This window comes from Dama dama, chromosome 24, assembly GCF_033118175.1.
Source record: "Dama dama isolate Ldn47 chromosome 24, ASM3311817v1, whole genome shotgun sequence".
Taxonomy (NCBI): Eukaryota; Metazoa; Chordata; class Mammalia; order Artiodactyla; family Cervidae; genus Dama; species Dama dama.
The window spans coordinates 60,966,239-60,980,408 of record NC_083704.1 but is presented as its reverse complement, the minus strand read 5'-3'; the positions used below and the strand labels follow the sequence as shown (position 1 = coordinate 60,980,408).

The following is a 14,170-nucleotide window of genomic DNA, read 5'->3' as shown; positions in this document are numbered from 1 at the left end:
CTGAGGCCCAAGGAGGCAAACGGACTTGCGGAGAGACTGGGATGCGGGTCTCCTGACATCTGGTCCCCTCTACCATGTTACTTCTCCCATGGCCACTTTGTAACAGCTTGAAATCCTGCCTTTAGGGGGTGGCTTTTCTTCTTTTAAGTCTTTGTGGTTCCTCTAGTTAAAATATGACTATCTCAAGGTAGTGGTGAAGGACAGAGAAGTCTGGCGTGCCACCACCATGGGGTCGCAGAGTCAGACACGACTGAGTGACTGAACAACAAGGTCGCATTTACCCTCTTAAGCATCTCTCTTGAATGGTAAACATGCTGAATTATTATGTTAGCTATCTTCCAACCCAAACTAGGCAGAAATCTGCCTTTGCATTCTGAGCTGTGTTCGGTGGTGAGTTTGAGGTGTTGGTGAGCAAGGAAGAGAGTGTGAGAGGGGAGGTGTTGGTGAGCAAGGAAGAGAGTGTGAGAGGGGAGAAAAGCCAGGTTCAGTGCAGGAAAGCTGGACCCATGAAGGTTGAAGCAATGAGTCTTAAAGATGCAGAGAGTACCAAACAGGAGAACAGGCTCCTTGTAGTTCTGCCACTAATATGCTGTGACCTTAGGCCAATCACTGTCACTCTGTTTTTAAATTTTTTAATTTCTGATGCAAATAGGTTGCACTGGTTCTTTAAAGAGCGCTTCCAAGGGTGTTTCCAAGAAAAATATTTGTAGGATTCCCCAGAGAGACAGATACACTCTGACCAATTCATTCCGATCTCCTCTGCTTTCAGCTGACTCTGCCCACATTCCCTGTGGTGGTGAAGATCGGCCACGCTCACTCGGGCATGGGCAAGGTAAGGCCAGGGCCGCTGTGCTCTGGGGGTGAGGCCACAACAGGAGCTTTTCCAGAAGCCCGGTTGTGGACTGTTCTTCTGCCTCAGTTGCTGATGTATTCTCTCTGGGGCAAAGATGATATGGCCCCTCTGAAACCTTGAGTGTTACCCAGGCCTCTTGCAGCAAGCAGAGTGCAGGCCACCAGACTGTCCCTGTGCTCTTTGCAGCAGATGTGGCTCCCGAGCCCTGGGAAGGGAAGCTCAAGAGTGGGGACCTCCTAGGGAGATGTGGCACCCAGGTTTGCCTCTGGGTGTGAGCATCGTGATGAGCCTGGGGGCCCAGGGCTCTTGTGACTCTCAGTGTGTGTGTGTGTGTGTGCATGTGCATGGGCCGCGTGCATCTCTCTTTCTCCCTCTCTGCCTTTCTCCACCATTAGGTCAAAGTGGAAAACCACTACGACTTCCAGGACATTGCCAGCGTGGTGGCCCTCACCCAGACCTACGCCACCGCAGAGCCTTTCATTGATGCCAAGTATGATATCCGGGTCCAGAAGATAGGCACCAACTACAAGGCTTACATGTGAGTGGGGTGGGGCCCCCCAGATGCCCGTCCCTGTCTCCTCAGCTCAGGGACAATGCTCAGCCTCCAGGCAGCAGCCAGCTCTCAGTTTCGCCTCCCCTGGCCCCACGAGGCAGAGAACACAGGGAGGGCACCATTCACATAAGGGAGTCTGGGCCTGGCTTGCTTTCAAGGCAGAGGAGGGGTTCCCGAACTAAGATGAGACAGAAACAGAATATTTACTTTCATTAGCCTCTAAGTGAAACCCGACGCTCTCCTCAGTTGTGAGCAGACTGGAGTAGCCGCAGTAGTAGACAGATGTGTGGTTTGTCACCAGCGGTGACCACAGAGGTTTTTGTATCACATATGCTTGTGACAGATATCTCTAAATACCAATTAATTTTATCACTACTTATACTCATGATAGTTAGACTTGCTGCTACATTCGTATCTGTAAATACATTTGTTATTTACAAAAAAAGACATATTTTTACACTAATCAGAGATTTATTGTTTTTGATAACTTTTTTGATAATTATTTTAAATAATTGAGTTCTTTTGTTGTCCTGTGTATTTTATTTCACACCTATACATCTTCAGTATTTCATACATCGAAAGGAATCTGTAGGCTTCACGAGGCTGCCAGAGCACAGAAAAAGCTAAGAAACTGTAAATATGTAGCCGTGTAGACACTACAGAACGTGAAAAGCATAGTGGTTATGAGAATAGGTGACTGTTCCATGTAACAGGGTCCATTTGCCAAAATGAGAAGGGAAAGGCTTCCTGCAATAGAATTGAGAAAAAGAAAAGATTTCAAGACTACCTGATCCTCTGAAATATACATCCAAACACAAATGGCTTACAAGTCCAATTTTAGAAATAGTAACTTCACATTTTCCTTGATGGCTCAGTTGGTAAAGAACCCACCCTGCAATGCGGGAGACCCCAGTTCGATTCCTGGGTTGGGAAGATCCCATGGAGAAGGGATAGGCTACCCACTCCAGTATTCTTGGGCTTTCCCTGTGGCTCAGTTGGTAAAGAACCCGCCCTGCAATGCAGGAGACCTGGGTTCAATCCCTGGTTTGGGAACATCCCCTGGAGAAGGGAAGGCTACCCACTGCAATATTCTGGCCTGGAGAATTCCTTGGACTGTATAGACCATGGGGGTCACAAAGAGCCGGACACAACTGAGCGACTTTCACTTTCACTTCAACTTCACACTTTAAAAAAATTTTAAGGTAGTATTTTTCTTCACAAAGAAAGAACATCACAATCTATGAATGTGACCTTTGCCACTCTGGACTTGAGCTCACATCAGGGTAGAGCAGCTTCCCTCCCCCTCACCCACCTGTTTTCATTTTTTTCCCCTTTTCTTTCTTTTTAGGGTTTATACTCCCTGTCCCTCGAGTGAGTTAGGAGCCCCGTCCCTGTGCGCCTTCTGTAACACCTCGCACACCTCTAGCTGAGCACTCTTCACACATGGGCGTTTGTACTGCGCTCCTCTGAGCTCTCTGGGTGGTAATGACAGAGTAATTGCTGCAACCCTGCTTCCTTGTGCAGCAGCAGACTTGTAGGAGGCGCCCAATAAGTGTGCAGAGAGGAGCCCTGTGGGGAACTGAGGCACAGAATCCTTTTTACCTTTATTGACCAGATTCCTACTTTCTAAGTTTATCATTTTTTATTTAAAGCTATCCTGCTTCAGGAAGGAATTTAGGGTTGCTTTAAAATTACACACAATGTAGGATTTCCCTGATGGTCTAGTGGTTAGGACTCTGCACTCTCACTGCTGAGGGCCCAGGTTCCGTCCCTGGTCGGAGAACTAAGATCCCAAGTGCTGTGCACAGTCAAGCAAATAAATAAATAAAATCAAGGAGTATGCACAATATAAGACAGGAAGATGCAGGTTCAATCCCTGGATCAGGAAGATCCCCTGGAGGAAGAAATGGCAACCCACTCCAGTATTCTTGCCTGGGAAATCCCATGGACAGAGGAGCCTGATGGGGTGCAGTCCATGGGGTCACAAAGAGTCGGACACGGCTTAGCACAATTTAAAAGACCATTATAAAAACTAGCTAAAAGTAGTAGGAAAATCCATGATTTTGGCACTGATGAAAGCAGATTTTCTATCCTTTAATTTTAAAATCCCATAAATAAAAAAGCATCGATGATACTGGAGCAAGAGTGTCTTGATCCTTAAAAGGAGGCACCCCATTTTTAAAGATTGGGGTTTCTGAAAACAACTTAAATGGAGCATAGGGAAAGAGAATCCCCAACGATTGATGAGGGGTAAGCGACCAGAGCAGCTTTAGAAAATATTCGCTTAACTTTTTTACTTGTGAGGGACTGTTGGTTGTTTGGGTGAATGTTTAGGTTCTCTCAGCTCCTCTTCCCCAAAATTTTGGCCATCTCCTTGCTCTCAGAAGAAGGGATTGACGCGACAGTAGCCAAGGTAAGGTTTGAGATTCTTCCCGTCTCCCCAAGCCCTCACCTGGAGACCAGGGGACGGCGAGGGTTGGTGGGAAGAGTGCACCGCCCCCGCTGCTGTCTGTCAGTCAGCAATAAGGGGGGTCCCTCTGTGGAGGTCGGATGGCCTGTGAGTCCCGAGTGGCCATTGAGCTGTCCCTGAATGGCTTCTCAGGTTCCCCTCTGCTCCCATGTGCCCCAGGTAGCCATCATGGATCTGTGCCTGGCATCCCATTGTTAGAGAAAGGTATGAAGTATAAGGGGCTTTGCTATTACTCACTCAGAAGTTTCTGACACCCTATTATGTACCATGGCCTTGTGCTGCGGACAAGGAAGTGAGGGACTTGGCCCAGCCTGGTCACAGGAGCACACCTATGAACCACCAGTGCTAGGAAGGCAGCATTATTTTTACTCTGATCTGTCTTTGTGTTTCTGTTCACATAGAGCAAGCCACTCAACTGTGAGTTGTTCATCTTTTCTGAACTAGGCAGTGGGGTGTAGGGGAAAGCGAAACCCAATGAGGGAACCAAGAGTCCTGGGCTTGTTGTTTAGTCACTAAGTTGCATTCGACTCTGCGACTCCAGGAACTGCTGCACACCAGGCTTCCCTGTCCTTCACTATCTCCTGGAATTTGCTCAGACTTATGTCCATTGAGTTGTTGATGCCATCCAAGCATCTCATCCTCTGCTGCCCATTTCTCTTCTTGCCCTCAATCTTTCCCAGTGTCAGGGTCTTTTCCAATGAGTTACCCCTTTGCATCAGGTGGTCAAAGGATTGGAGCTTCAGTTTCAGCACCAGTCCTTCCAGTGAATATTCAGGGTTGATTTCTTTTAGGATTGGCTGATTTGATCTCCTTGCAGTCCAAGGGACTGTCAAGAGCCTTCTCCAGCACCACAGTTGGAAAGCACCAATTCTTTGGCACTCAGCCTTCTTTATGGTCCAACTCTCACATCCATACATGACTCGATCCATACATACATGCTTTGATGTACAGACCTTTGTCAGCAAAGTAATGTCTCTGCTTTTTTGATGTGCTATCTAGGTTTGTCATAGCTTTTCTTCCAAGGAGAAAGCATCTTTTAATTTCATGGCTGCAGTCACCATCCACAGTGATTTTGGAGCCCAAGAGAAGAAAATCTGCCACTGTTTCCACTTTTCCCCATCTATTTGCCATGAAGTGATGGAGCTGGATGCCATGACCTTAGTTTTTCCAATGTTGAATTTTAAGCCAGCTTTTTCACTCTGTTCTTTCATCCTCATCAAGAGGCTCTTTAGTTCCTCTTCATTTTCTGCCATTAGAGTGGTATCATCAGCATATCTGAGGTTGTTGATATTTCTCCCGGCAATCTTGATTCCAGCTTGTGATTCATCCAGCCCGGCATTTCACATGATATACTCTGCATATAAATTAAATAAACAGGGTGACATACAGCCTTGACATACTCCTTTCTCAATTTGGAACCAGTCTGTTGTTCCATGTCCAATTTTAACTGTTGCTTCTTGACCTGCATACAGGTTTCTCAGAAGACAGATAAGGTGGTCTGCTATTCCTGTCTCTTTAAGAATTTCCCACAGTTTGTTGTGATCCACACAGTCAAAGGCTTTATCGTAGCCAATAATGTAGAAGTAGATGTTTTTCTGGAATTCCCTTGCTTTTTCTATGATCCAGCAGATGTTGGCAATTTGGTCTCTGGTTCCTCTGCCTTTTCTAAATCCAGCTTGTTCATCTGAAAGTTCATGTTCTGCTGAAGCCTAGCTTGAAGGATTTTGAACATTACCTTGCTAGCATGTGAACCTAGTTTGACTAGATATAAAATCTTGGACGAGTCAGCAAACCTTTCTGAGTCTCAATCTCCTCGTCTGTAAAGCAGGGGCAAAAATTGCAGCCTACTCACACCAGATAATTTTCAGTGAGGCTCTGGTGAGGGATTTGGGATGGAGCAGCCTTGGAAGGGAATCGGCACTGTACAGATGTGAGGCGTTGTCACTGCCGTAAGGGTCGGCTCTCTGGGCTGGCGCAGGGCTCTGAAGAACCTGCCTTGGTTTCCCAGCATCTGGTATTGGATCTTCAGGGAGGATACTCCTGAGAACTGCTGAGCAGAGAATCACATCATCAGTCTCCAGTGATAGTGAGTGACAAGGCCAGCATGTGGTAGCAAGTGACTGTGGTAGCAAGTGGGTGAGCGTGGCTTTTCTGTCCCTGGGCCATCCCCTTCCTCTTGACTGTGTCTCAGTGAAGACTAATTTACAGTTTACTTAAAACCTGTATCATTTGGTCCTCATGACAACCCTGTGTTTACAGAAGGATAAGGAAGGCTCAGAGAGGTGAGGTGATTCACCCAAGGTCACCCAGCCAGTCAAGAGCAAATCCAGAACCAGAAACCAGGTCAATTGCCTCCTCCTTAGTCCAAGACTAATTGACTCTATCTAACTTGTGGTCACAGATGGAGGATGCAGAGGGCACAAAAGAGAAGGCTTGGGGTCTTGACTCCATGAGCTCCATGTGAGGGATGAGGCAACTTAAGCCTGAAGAGGTCAACCAGCTTGTCCAGAGCCACAGTGCTGATACTGTAGGCCCTCAGTGTTAACTGTTGAAAGAATAAGTGAGCTAGTAAGGAAGCCATGGGAAGATATTCACTGGAGTCTTGAGGGTATTTCCAGGACCAATAGAATTCAGCTTGTGCATACCAAGTCAGCCCAGATAGATGCCAAGTGGGTAGGCTGATGGGAATACTAGACACAATATTTTTTTCTTCTGTACTAATCTATATTTTTTTTTTTATTAGTTGGAGGCTAATTGCTTTACAATATTGTGGTGGTTTTTGCCATACACTGACATGAATCAGCCATGGATTTACATGTGTTCCCCATCCCGATCCCCCTTCCCACCTCCCTCCCCATCCCATCCCTCTGGGTCTTCCCAGTGCACCAGCCCTGAGCACTTGTCTCATGCATCCAACCTGGGCTGGCGATCTATTTCACACTTGATAATATACATGTTTCAATGCTATTCTCTCAGATCATCCCACCCTCGCCTTCTCCCACAGAGTCCAAAAGTCTGTTCTATACATCTGTGTCTCACTAGACACAATTTGTTGTTATTGTCTAGTTGCTCAGTTGTGTCTGACTCTTTGCAACCCCATGGCTTCCCTATCCTTCACTATCTCCTGGAGTTTGCTCAAACTTGTCCATTGAGTCAGTGATGCCATCCAACCGTCTCATCCTCTGCCACCCTCTTGTCCTCCTGCCCTCAATCTTTCCCAGCACCAGGGTCTTTTCCAATGAGTCAACTGTTCTCATCAGGTGGCCAAAGTACAAGACACAATATATATCTTCAAGTGGTTAATAGATTTGTGGACAGAAGACTTAGCTCAGATAACTAAAGTAAAAAGTAGACACAGGATTTGAAGAGAGGTGGAGGCAAAATCCTCTAGGAATTGTAAGGAGATCAAGCGCTCATCAGGTTGAAAAGATCAGGGAAGGCTCCAGGGCGTCAGGGCAACCTAGGCTGGATTCTTGTAGAAAGGAGGAGAGCATTGTGGGTTGGGGGTTTGGCAGCAGAAGCCAGGCTCTCGGCTCAGCAGACAGGCCCCCAGGCTCTTGGTGGGAGAGGCAGGTGGGGACAGTGACCATGAGCCGTCAGCGCAGTGCAGTTCACTGACCCGTCTTGGCGGGGCCTTGTTGCAGGAGGACGTCGATCTCAGGGAACTGGAAGACAAACACTGGCTCCGCAATGCTGGAGCAGATTGCCATGTCAGACCGGTGAGCGAGGGGAGGGGGGCAACTCCCCTGTCTGGTGAGGGCGGCTTCTGGAGAAGAGGAGGTGTAAGAAACAAGTCCTTCCCGAAGGGAGCCTCTAATCTGGCCAGACAGATGGAACACAAAGGCCCAAATCCCAGTTAAGAAGATCAGGCAGGACTGGAGATATGATGGAGAATGGTGGAGATAAAGACTGGACTTGCCATAGACGCTCCAGGGCAGGAGGAGTTACTGTGGGCTGAACAGCTGAGGGAGGCTGCCTAGAGTAGGTGAGACCTGCTCTAAGCTTGGGAAGGCAGAGAGGGCCTAGAGAGCAAAGCAAGAGGGCAGTGTGCTTGATTGATGGGAGGAGGGCTGGGGGGTGCACCCATGAGAGGTAGAGGCAGCCAGGATAGCATGACCACAAGCAGGCTAGGTGGGAGCTAGTACCCCAGCCTCAGGACACTCCCCCACCCCACTCCAGGTACAAGCTGTGGGTGGACACCTGCTCTGAGATGTTCGGTGGCCTGGACATCTGTGCCGTCAAAGCTGTGCATGGCAAAGATGGGAAAGACTATATTTTTGAGGTAAGTCTGGCCCAAAGAGTATCTCAGTAAGAGACGAGCCCCAGGGCTGGAGGCCAAGCTCTTAGCTTGAGAGCTGCATGGGAGCGCGGACTGCAGTTAGGTTAGAGTCTCCTGAGCCGCGGGAAGGTTCCCAGGTGACACAGCTGGGGAGTGTGCAGAGCCACACAGCCGCCAGTGCAGCTGTGGTTTCTAACCAGCAGGGCTGACCCACACCACCGGTGAGAGATGCCAGACCTGGGCTCCGGGGTCCTAGCCGGCCACTCCTCCGGGAAGCCTTCAGTCGTTTTGCCGTTCTTAGTCTCCGGAAGCTGGCCTTGGGAATCACTGGGTCCAGTCTGCTCTGCCAGTGTGAGAGTGGAGGCCTGATGCCACAAGCAAAGCCACACAGCGAGTTGGTGTCTCAGCTTGGCTAGAGCTCAGGTCTCCTGGACGCAGGAGATTCTTCTTAGCCCTTCTCTGAACCCTGGAGACACTTGACTCCGTCTGGGCCTCTGGCACAACCTTGCTGACCCTTTTCCCACGTTAAAGGGAGAGTCAGCAGCTGTAGGTGTCCTTCACACACGTTCCCGTCCAGTCTTCCCGGGAGCAGGAAAGGCTCCTTGCCAGGTGTCAGTGGTATTTACAGAGGATTCATGTCTGGAGCCCAAAGTGGGCTTCAGAATCTACTCCGTGGCCTGCTCGGCATGTAACTTCTAGATGGTCATACCACCCTCCTCTTGGTGGGCCTTGGTTTTCTTATCCCTGAATGAGAGAGTTGAACTGTGGAGTCTGTGATCCTGGGCAGGCAGACACTTCCTATAGGAGGAAAACATTGATCTGGACCTTGAGGTACAGGAGGCATTGGCTCGGTGGTGAAAGTGAAGTCATCCCAGGTCATGAGCAAAGGCAGGAAGCCAGTCGTTTAATGGGCAGAGTCTCAGTGGGGACAGAGGTTGTGTGGGAGAAGAGTCACAGAGGAGAGAACTGCCTTCTCCTCACCGGAGTTAAGGGCGTGTCCCTGCTCCCCTGCCTGCCAGCCTCAGAGCCCGGGGCTGGACTACCTGCCTGCCCCCTCCCTCTGCCCACCACCCTCAGTCGCCAGACTGAAGTCCCGCTGAGCCCTGACCCACATGCAGTCTGGGGAGGCCCAAGGCCCAGGCTGCAGGAGAAGGGAATGGAGGCATGCCAACTGAAGACACAAGCACCCACTTCACCCCAGCCTACCTCTGCTGGCTTAAGTCCTGCTCGTTCTGAAAGACGGTCCCAGGCCGTGGGCGTCTCCTTTCCTAACCGGGTTCCCTTCCCCCACCAGGTCATGGACTGTAGTATGCCGCTGATTGGGGAGCACCAGGCGGAGGACAGACAGCTCATCACTGAGCTGGTAGTCAGCAAGATGAACCAGCTGCTGTCGAGGACCCCTGTCCTCTCTCCTCAGAGACCCTTGACCACCCAGCAGCCACAGGTAAGCAGGAAGGAGACACAAGGGCAGCCACAGATTCTTGCCTAGCCCACTGCGGCAGACAGAGGAGCAGAGGTCAGATACCCACAGGCCTGGGTAGACTCTCTGGAGTCTTTTCCTTCTCCCTCTCTTTCCCTTCCCTCCCCTCTGAGATTATCTTCCATCACCCCTTATAGAAACCTCCTCATTAGCAATCTGCAGGATCAGCTGTTTAACTGTCCGGAGATGGAGTATCACATCCCTCCCCTCTGAACTTGAGGACTCCAGGGAACTAGACCCTGTTCCCCCTGGGACTTGTAACCTGGGAGGTCTCTGAGGAAGGGCTGGGTCAGGTCTCTCATGAGCTGTTCAGTGCCTGAGGGGTCTGTCACATTTGTAGAGAAAGAAGGGTGTTTCTGAGACACCTGCTGGTCTGGAGAGGGGGAGAGTCTGGTCCCTCATTCTGGGAGAGAGAGAGAGTGACAGGTAGAACTCAGATGAGAACTCTGCTTTCCTCCCTGGGGGAGATGAGGCAGCTTCCTAGTTGCCTGTGGTGTGTGACTCAGGTCAGTCACATCCACAATGACAGTACTCCAGCCACAGGTCTAGTGGGAGATCCACACTGAAGCTTTTGTGGACCCTCAGGCCCTGTGGCTCGAGAATGGGCCAAAGAAAGGCAGGGACCCTGGGCCTGAGGGCCTTTAGTCCATCTAGGATGTAGCTCATTTTTCAAAAATATTGCTAAACTCTTCCCTCCACTGTGTAATAGAGTTGTAACAACTTGAAACAGTGAATCCAAGAACTGAGTCCTAGTCTAGCTCCAAATGGCTGTGTGACTTTGGGGGGAAGTTACCCTTTCTAGGGTTCAGGTTTTATTACTTGTAAATGAAAATCTCTCAGCGATCTTGCTTTCAAGATCCTACTTCAGACATTTAAGGAGGTGGAATCGAACTCAGAATGTGGGCTTTGATGCAAGAACTCTCCAAGTTTGATAGTTTACTGGCTTTGTGACCTTGAACAAGGACTGTATCTCTGACTCAGGAGAGATCTGAACAATAGCACCTGTATTCTAGGGTTGTTACAAGGCTCAAATGAAGTAAAGAACATAAACTATGGCATAGCATATCATAAATGCTCAATAAAGGCTACCTGTGTTACTATATAAGTAAGCATCCTCTGGGTGTAGGTTTCCTCCAGTCTTTGGCTTTGAGATCGTCTCTCCCTTTTCTAAAGATCAGTGCTTTGCTGGGATTATGCTGTAATCTGGAACCAAGTAATTGGATTCTTGAAATCGTATGGTAAGAAAGAAGAAAAAGAGGGGTAAAAAAGTATAAACTTGTCTGGGTTATTTAGTATAGAAGCAAATTACCCCCACATTTACCTTCTCATCATTTGAACATCACAGAATCATAGCATAGAAACAAGTTTACAGTCATAACAATGGAGCTGAACCCTCAGGAAAGGATTGCATTTTAGTCAGTGTTTCATACGCTGGTCAAGAAGGCCAGAAATATGATGTATAAGAAGTGTTTCTGTAGAAAATGACTAAAATAAAACCACATGGCAAGCGGTAAATCAGTACCCTCTCTCAATCTGTCTCCTCCGCCCTTTCTCCACCCCCATTAATACAAGATGATATCTAAATACCTTTTGAACTTTAAAGATCTCTTCGAGTAGAATTCTCCTTCCATCTTGACTGATGCTGGATAGATGAGAGCTTATGGGCTAACTTATGTCTGTGCTATCTTTGTGCCCAAGTTGAGAGTAGCCCATGAGGCCGGATGTTGCCACAGATTAACTCTTGTGTGTGTTACACACCTTCTGTAGGGCTTCGCTGGTGGCTCAGATGGTAAAGAATCTGCCTGCAGTGGAGGAGATCAGGGTTCAGTCCCTGGGCCAGGAAGATCCCATGGAGAAGGGAGGGTAGCATACCTTAGTTGCTTGTTAGAGCTATAAGCCCATTATTTAAATATTGTGCTTAACTAGAGGTGATAGATTTTCCTGGTTGAAATAATATCAGGCCTGCAGTAGATTTTATGATTTAGTAAATCTGATGGCATCAAGGTGTCTTCTGGTCCTAGCTGTCTCAGTGGTGGGATTGGCAGATGGTTGCTCATTCCTGCTCTATAGGAAGAGTGACAAGAGTCCCTTTTCCCCCAACCCCCTGAGAAATAGAGAGTATCTGGTAGCTGCTTAAAGAATTTATGACACAGTAAGACAGCCAGTGTTGCCCAGGCAAGATAAACAAAAACGGGCTGCTCTGGGACCCTGTGAAGGTCCCTTCAGGACTTTTATAAACGTGTGCGCACTCTCTTGGCTGCTATAGGAAAATCATTCTGACTGGACTGAAGGCTGTGCCGAGGGTCAGGAGACCTGAGTTCAGTCTGTCCTTGCCACTGACTCATGAGGTCGCCTTGGGTAGACTTCCTTTTCTTTCTCCGCCTCAGCATCTCTGTGTGTAAAAGGAAGGGTTGAACCAAGAAATTCACGAAGATCTTTTCTAGCTGAACTTTTCTAGTTCTAGCTGAACTTTTCAGTTCAGTTCAAATTTTAATTATTTGAAAATTATAAAATTTCAGTAACAAAGAAAGACTTTCCCCCTAAAAAAGTGTTTTCACCCAATGAAAGCATTGATTCTTCTTTCATGTGATTCCCTTGCTTTGTGAACATTAAATACTTCAACTTAAATATTTTAAAGAGAAAGCCCTCAGAGTCAAGGCAGGAAACCTGGTAAGGAGTGAGCTTCCCTAAACACAGGAGGCCTGTAAAAATTCCTTGCAGCAAAGCCCTCGTGGCTTCAGGGTAAGTTTTTCCCCACTGAGCTTCACAGTTGAAGTTACAACAGGATACTGCAGAAAGCACAGTGTGCTGGGAGTCAAGACGCGCAGGGGCCAGCCGCCCTGTGCCGGGATGTTACATGACTGTGGGTGAGTCCCTTCCTACCTCTGGACCTGCTTCCTCACCTGTAAAATGGAACTGGGAGAGACAATCTTTAGATCCCTTTCTTTAGATTCCCTTTCTGAGGTCACAAGAAACCTGAGGTCAGCCCAACTGCGAAATCTGAAGGCAAGTCCTCCACAGACTACCCTTACTCCTGCCACGAGCAGAAAGTTCAGACACTTCCCCAGAGCACCCTCAGGTTCGAGGATTCTCTGAAAGTACTCACAGAACTTCCTGAAAGCTGCTGTACTCCCAGGTGCATTATGGGAAAGGACATAGATCCAAAAATAAAGGCCCAAGAAGGCTGCACAGGGCAGAGTTTAGGAGCGTTCCAAACCCAGAGCTGCTTTTGTCCTTAGGATGTGTTAGTCTCTGGCCTCTGTCACTGATCCGGCACGGGGAGTGTTGCCAACCAGGGAAGCTCACCTGAATTCCAGTGTCCAGGGGTTTTGTTTGGGGTTTCATTTCATAAGCTTGCTGGATTGATTGATCATCTCCTTGAACTCTGGCGTCTCCAACTTTCCCCTCCCTGGAGGTCAGTCTAATACCACAGGGCCTGAGGGTTCCACCCTGAGTCACCTCATTATCATGCACCATCAGGGGTGGTCTGAGGGGGCCCCCACCTTGAATAACAAAGACACTCCTGTCACTCAGGAAATTCCAAAGAGTGCAGAGGCTACTTCCCAACGCAGGGAGGGGGATTGTGAATAAGGGCCAGATCTTTCTTTGGGCAAGGCCAAATTCTTTACTGCATACATAATTAAATTAATTTAGCAAATGTCTCTCAAATACTTTCAAGCCTTATTTGTCCGTGTTTTCTCTGACCAGCATAGGCCTAGCCCAAACTATGTGCTTAAAATTAATTAATAGACTTGGGGTGACAGGGATAAATGCAACATCTTCATACCATCCTAGCTCATGCCCACCATGCCCTTACCACACTGGTACAGGCCTTTGTGTTAGCTGTGTCCTCTCTCTGACAAATTCTTTCTGTAGTTTTGCGTGACTGGCTCCTTTGTGATCATATAACTGATTCTTACTCAACTGCTGTGTCTCAGGTCTGGCAGAGGCATCCTGGCTACACTAAAGGAGCGCTGTAGGTGTGGTCTGCCCAGTACAGTCAGTCTGTACAAAAACCAAATCTGTCTGCTTTTTTATTATCACTACGTGGTAGCCATTCTATATAAATGACAGTGATAAACCACTCCCACTTACTTCTCCCTTGATCTGCCAGTGCAATACATATTTGTTGGACGAATTCCTGGTTGTAATAAGTGTCTTTAACAGCCCTAGCAGCGCACTGGACTTGGGGTGGAGCTCTGAATGAATTTGGTTGAGTCTAAATGGAAGAGATGCAAATCAAAGCGAGTTTACCTGGGCCTCAGCCAGGGCTTTGAATGGCAATCTGAGCCCATGGGTGCTGCCACTAACTCTGGTCCGCTCCTCACCATCAGGCTCCCCAGTCCTGGCCTCATTCTTCTGTGGCTCTGGCAGCTCAGGCTGCGGGAGACTCTGGCCTGTGTCACAAGCCCCAGATGCTGCTTCTTGCCCATATTCTAGGTCAAGACCAGGACAGACTTCAGTTCAGTTCAGTTGCTCGGTCGTGTCTGCCTCTTCTGACCCCATGGACTGCAGCACACCAGGCTTCCCTGTCC

At 48.4% G+C, this 14,170-nt stretch overlaps 1 protein-coding gene across 2 annotated transcripts in view; it reads left to right on the top strand.

Moving 5' to 3' along the window:
- Window positions 1-14,170, top strand: part of SYN2 (synapsin II) — a 150,375-nt gene that overhangs the window by 119,762 nt on the left and 16,443 nt on the right. For both annotated transcript variants that reach the window (XR_009690403.1, XM_061128915.1), the window contains exons 6-10: window positions 770-832; window positions 1,249-1,391; window positions 7,521-7,595; window positions 8,056-8,158; window positions 9,450-9,599. Coding sequence is in view for 1 of the 2 variants with exons in the window: in XM_061128915.1 (XP_060984898.1) it covers window positions 770-832; window positions 1,249-1,391; window positions 7,521-7,595; window positions 8,056-8,158; window positions 9,450-9,599 (534 nt within the window). In the remaining variant the exon portion in view is untranslated. The remainder of the gene's footprint in view (window positions 1-769; window positions 833-1,248; window positions 1,392-7,520; window positions 7,596-8,055; window positions 8,159-9,449; window positions 9,600-14,170) is intronic.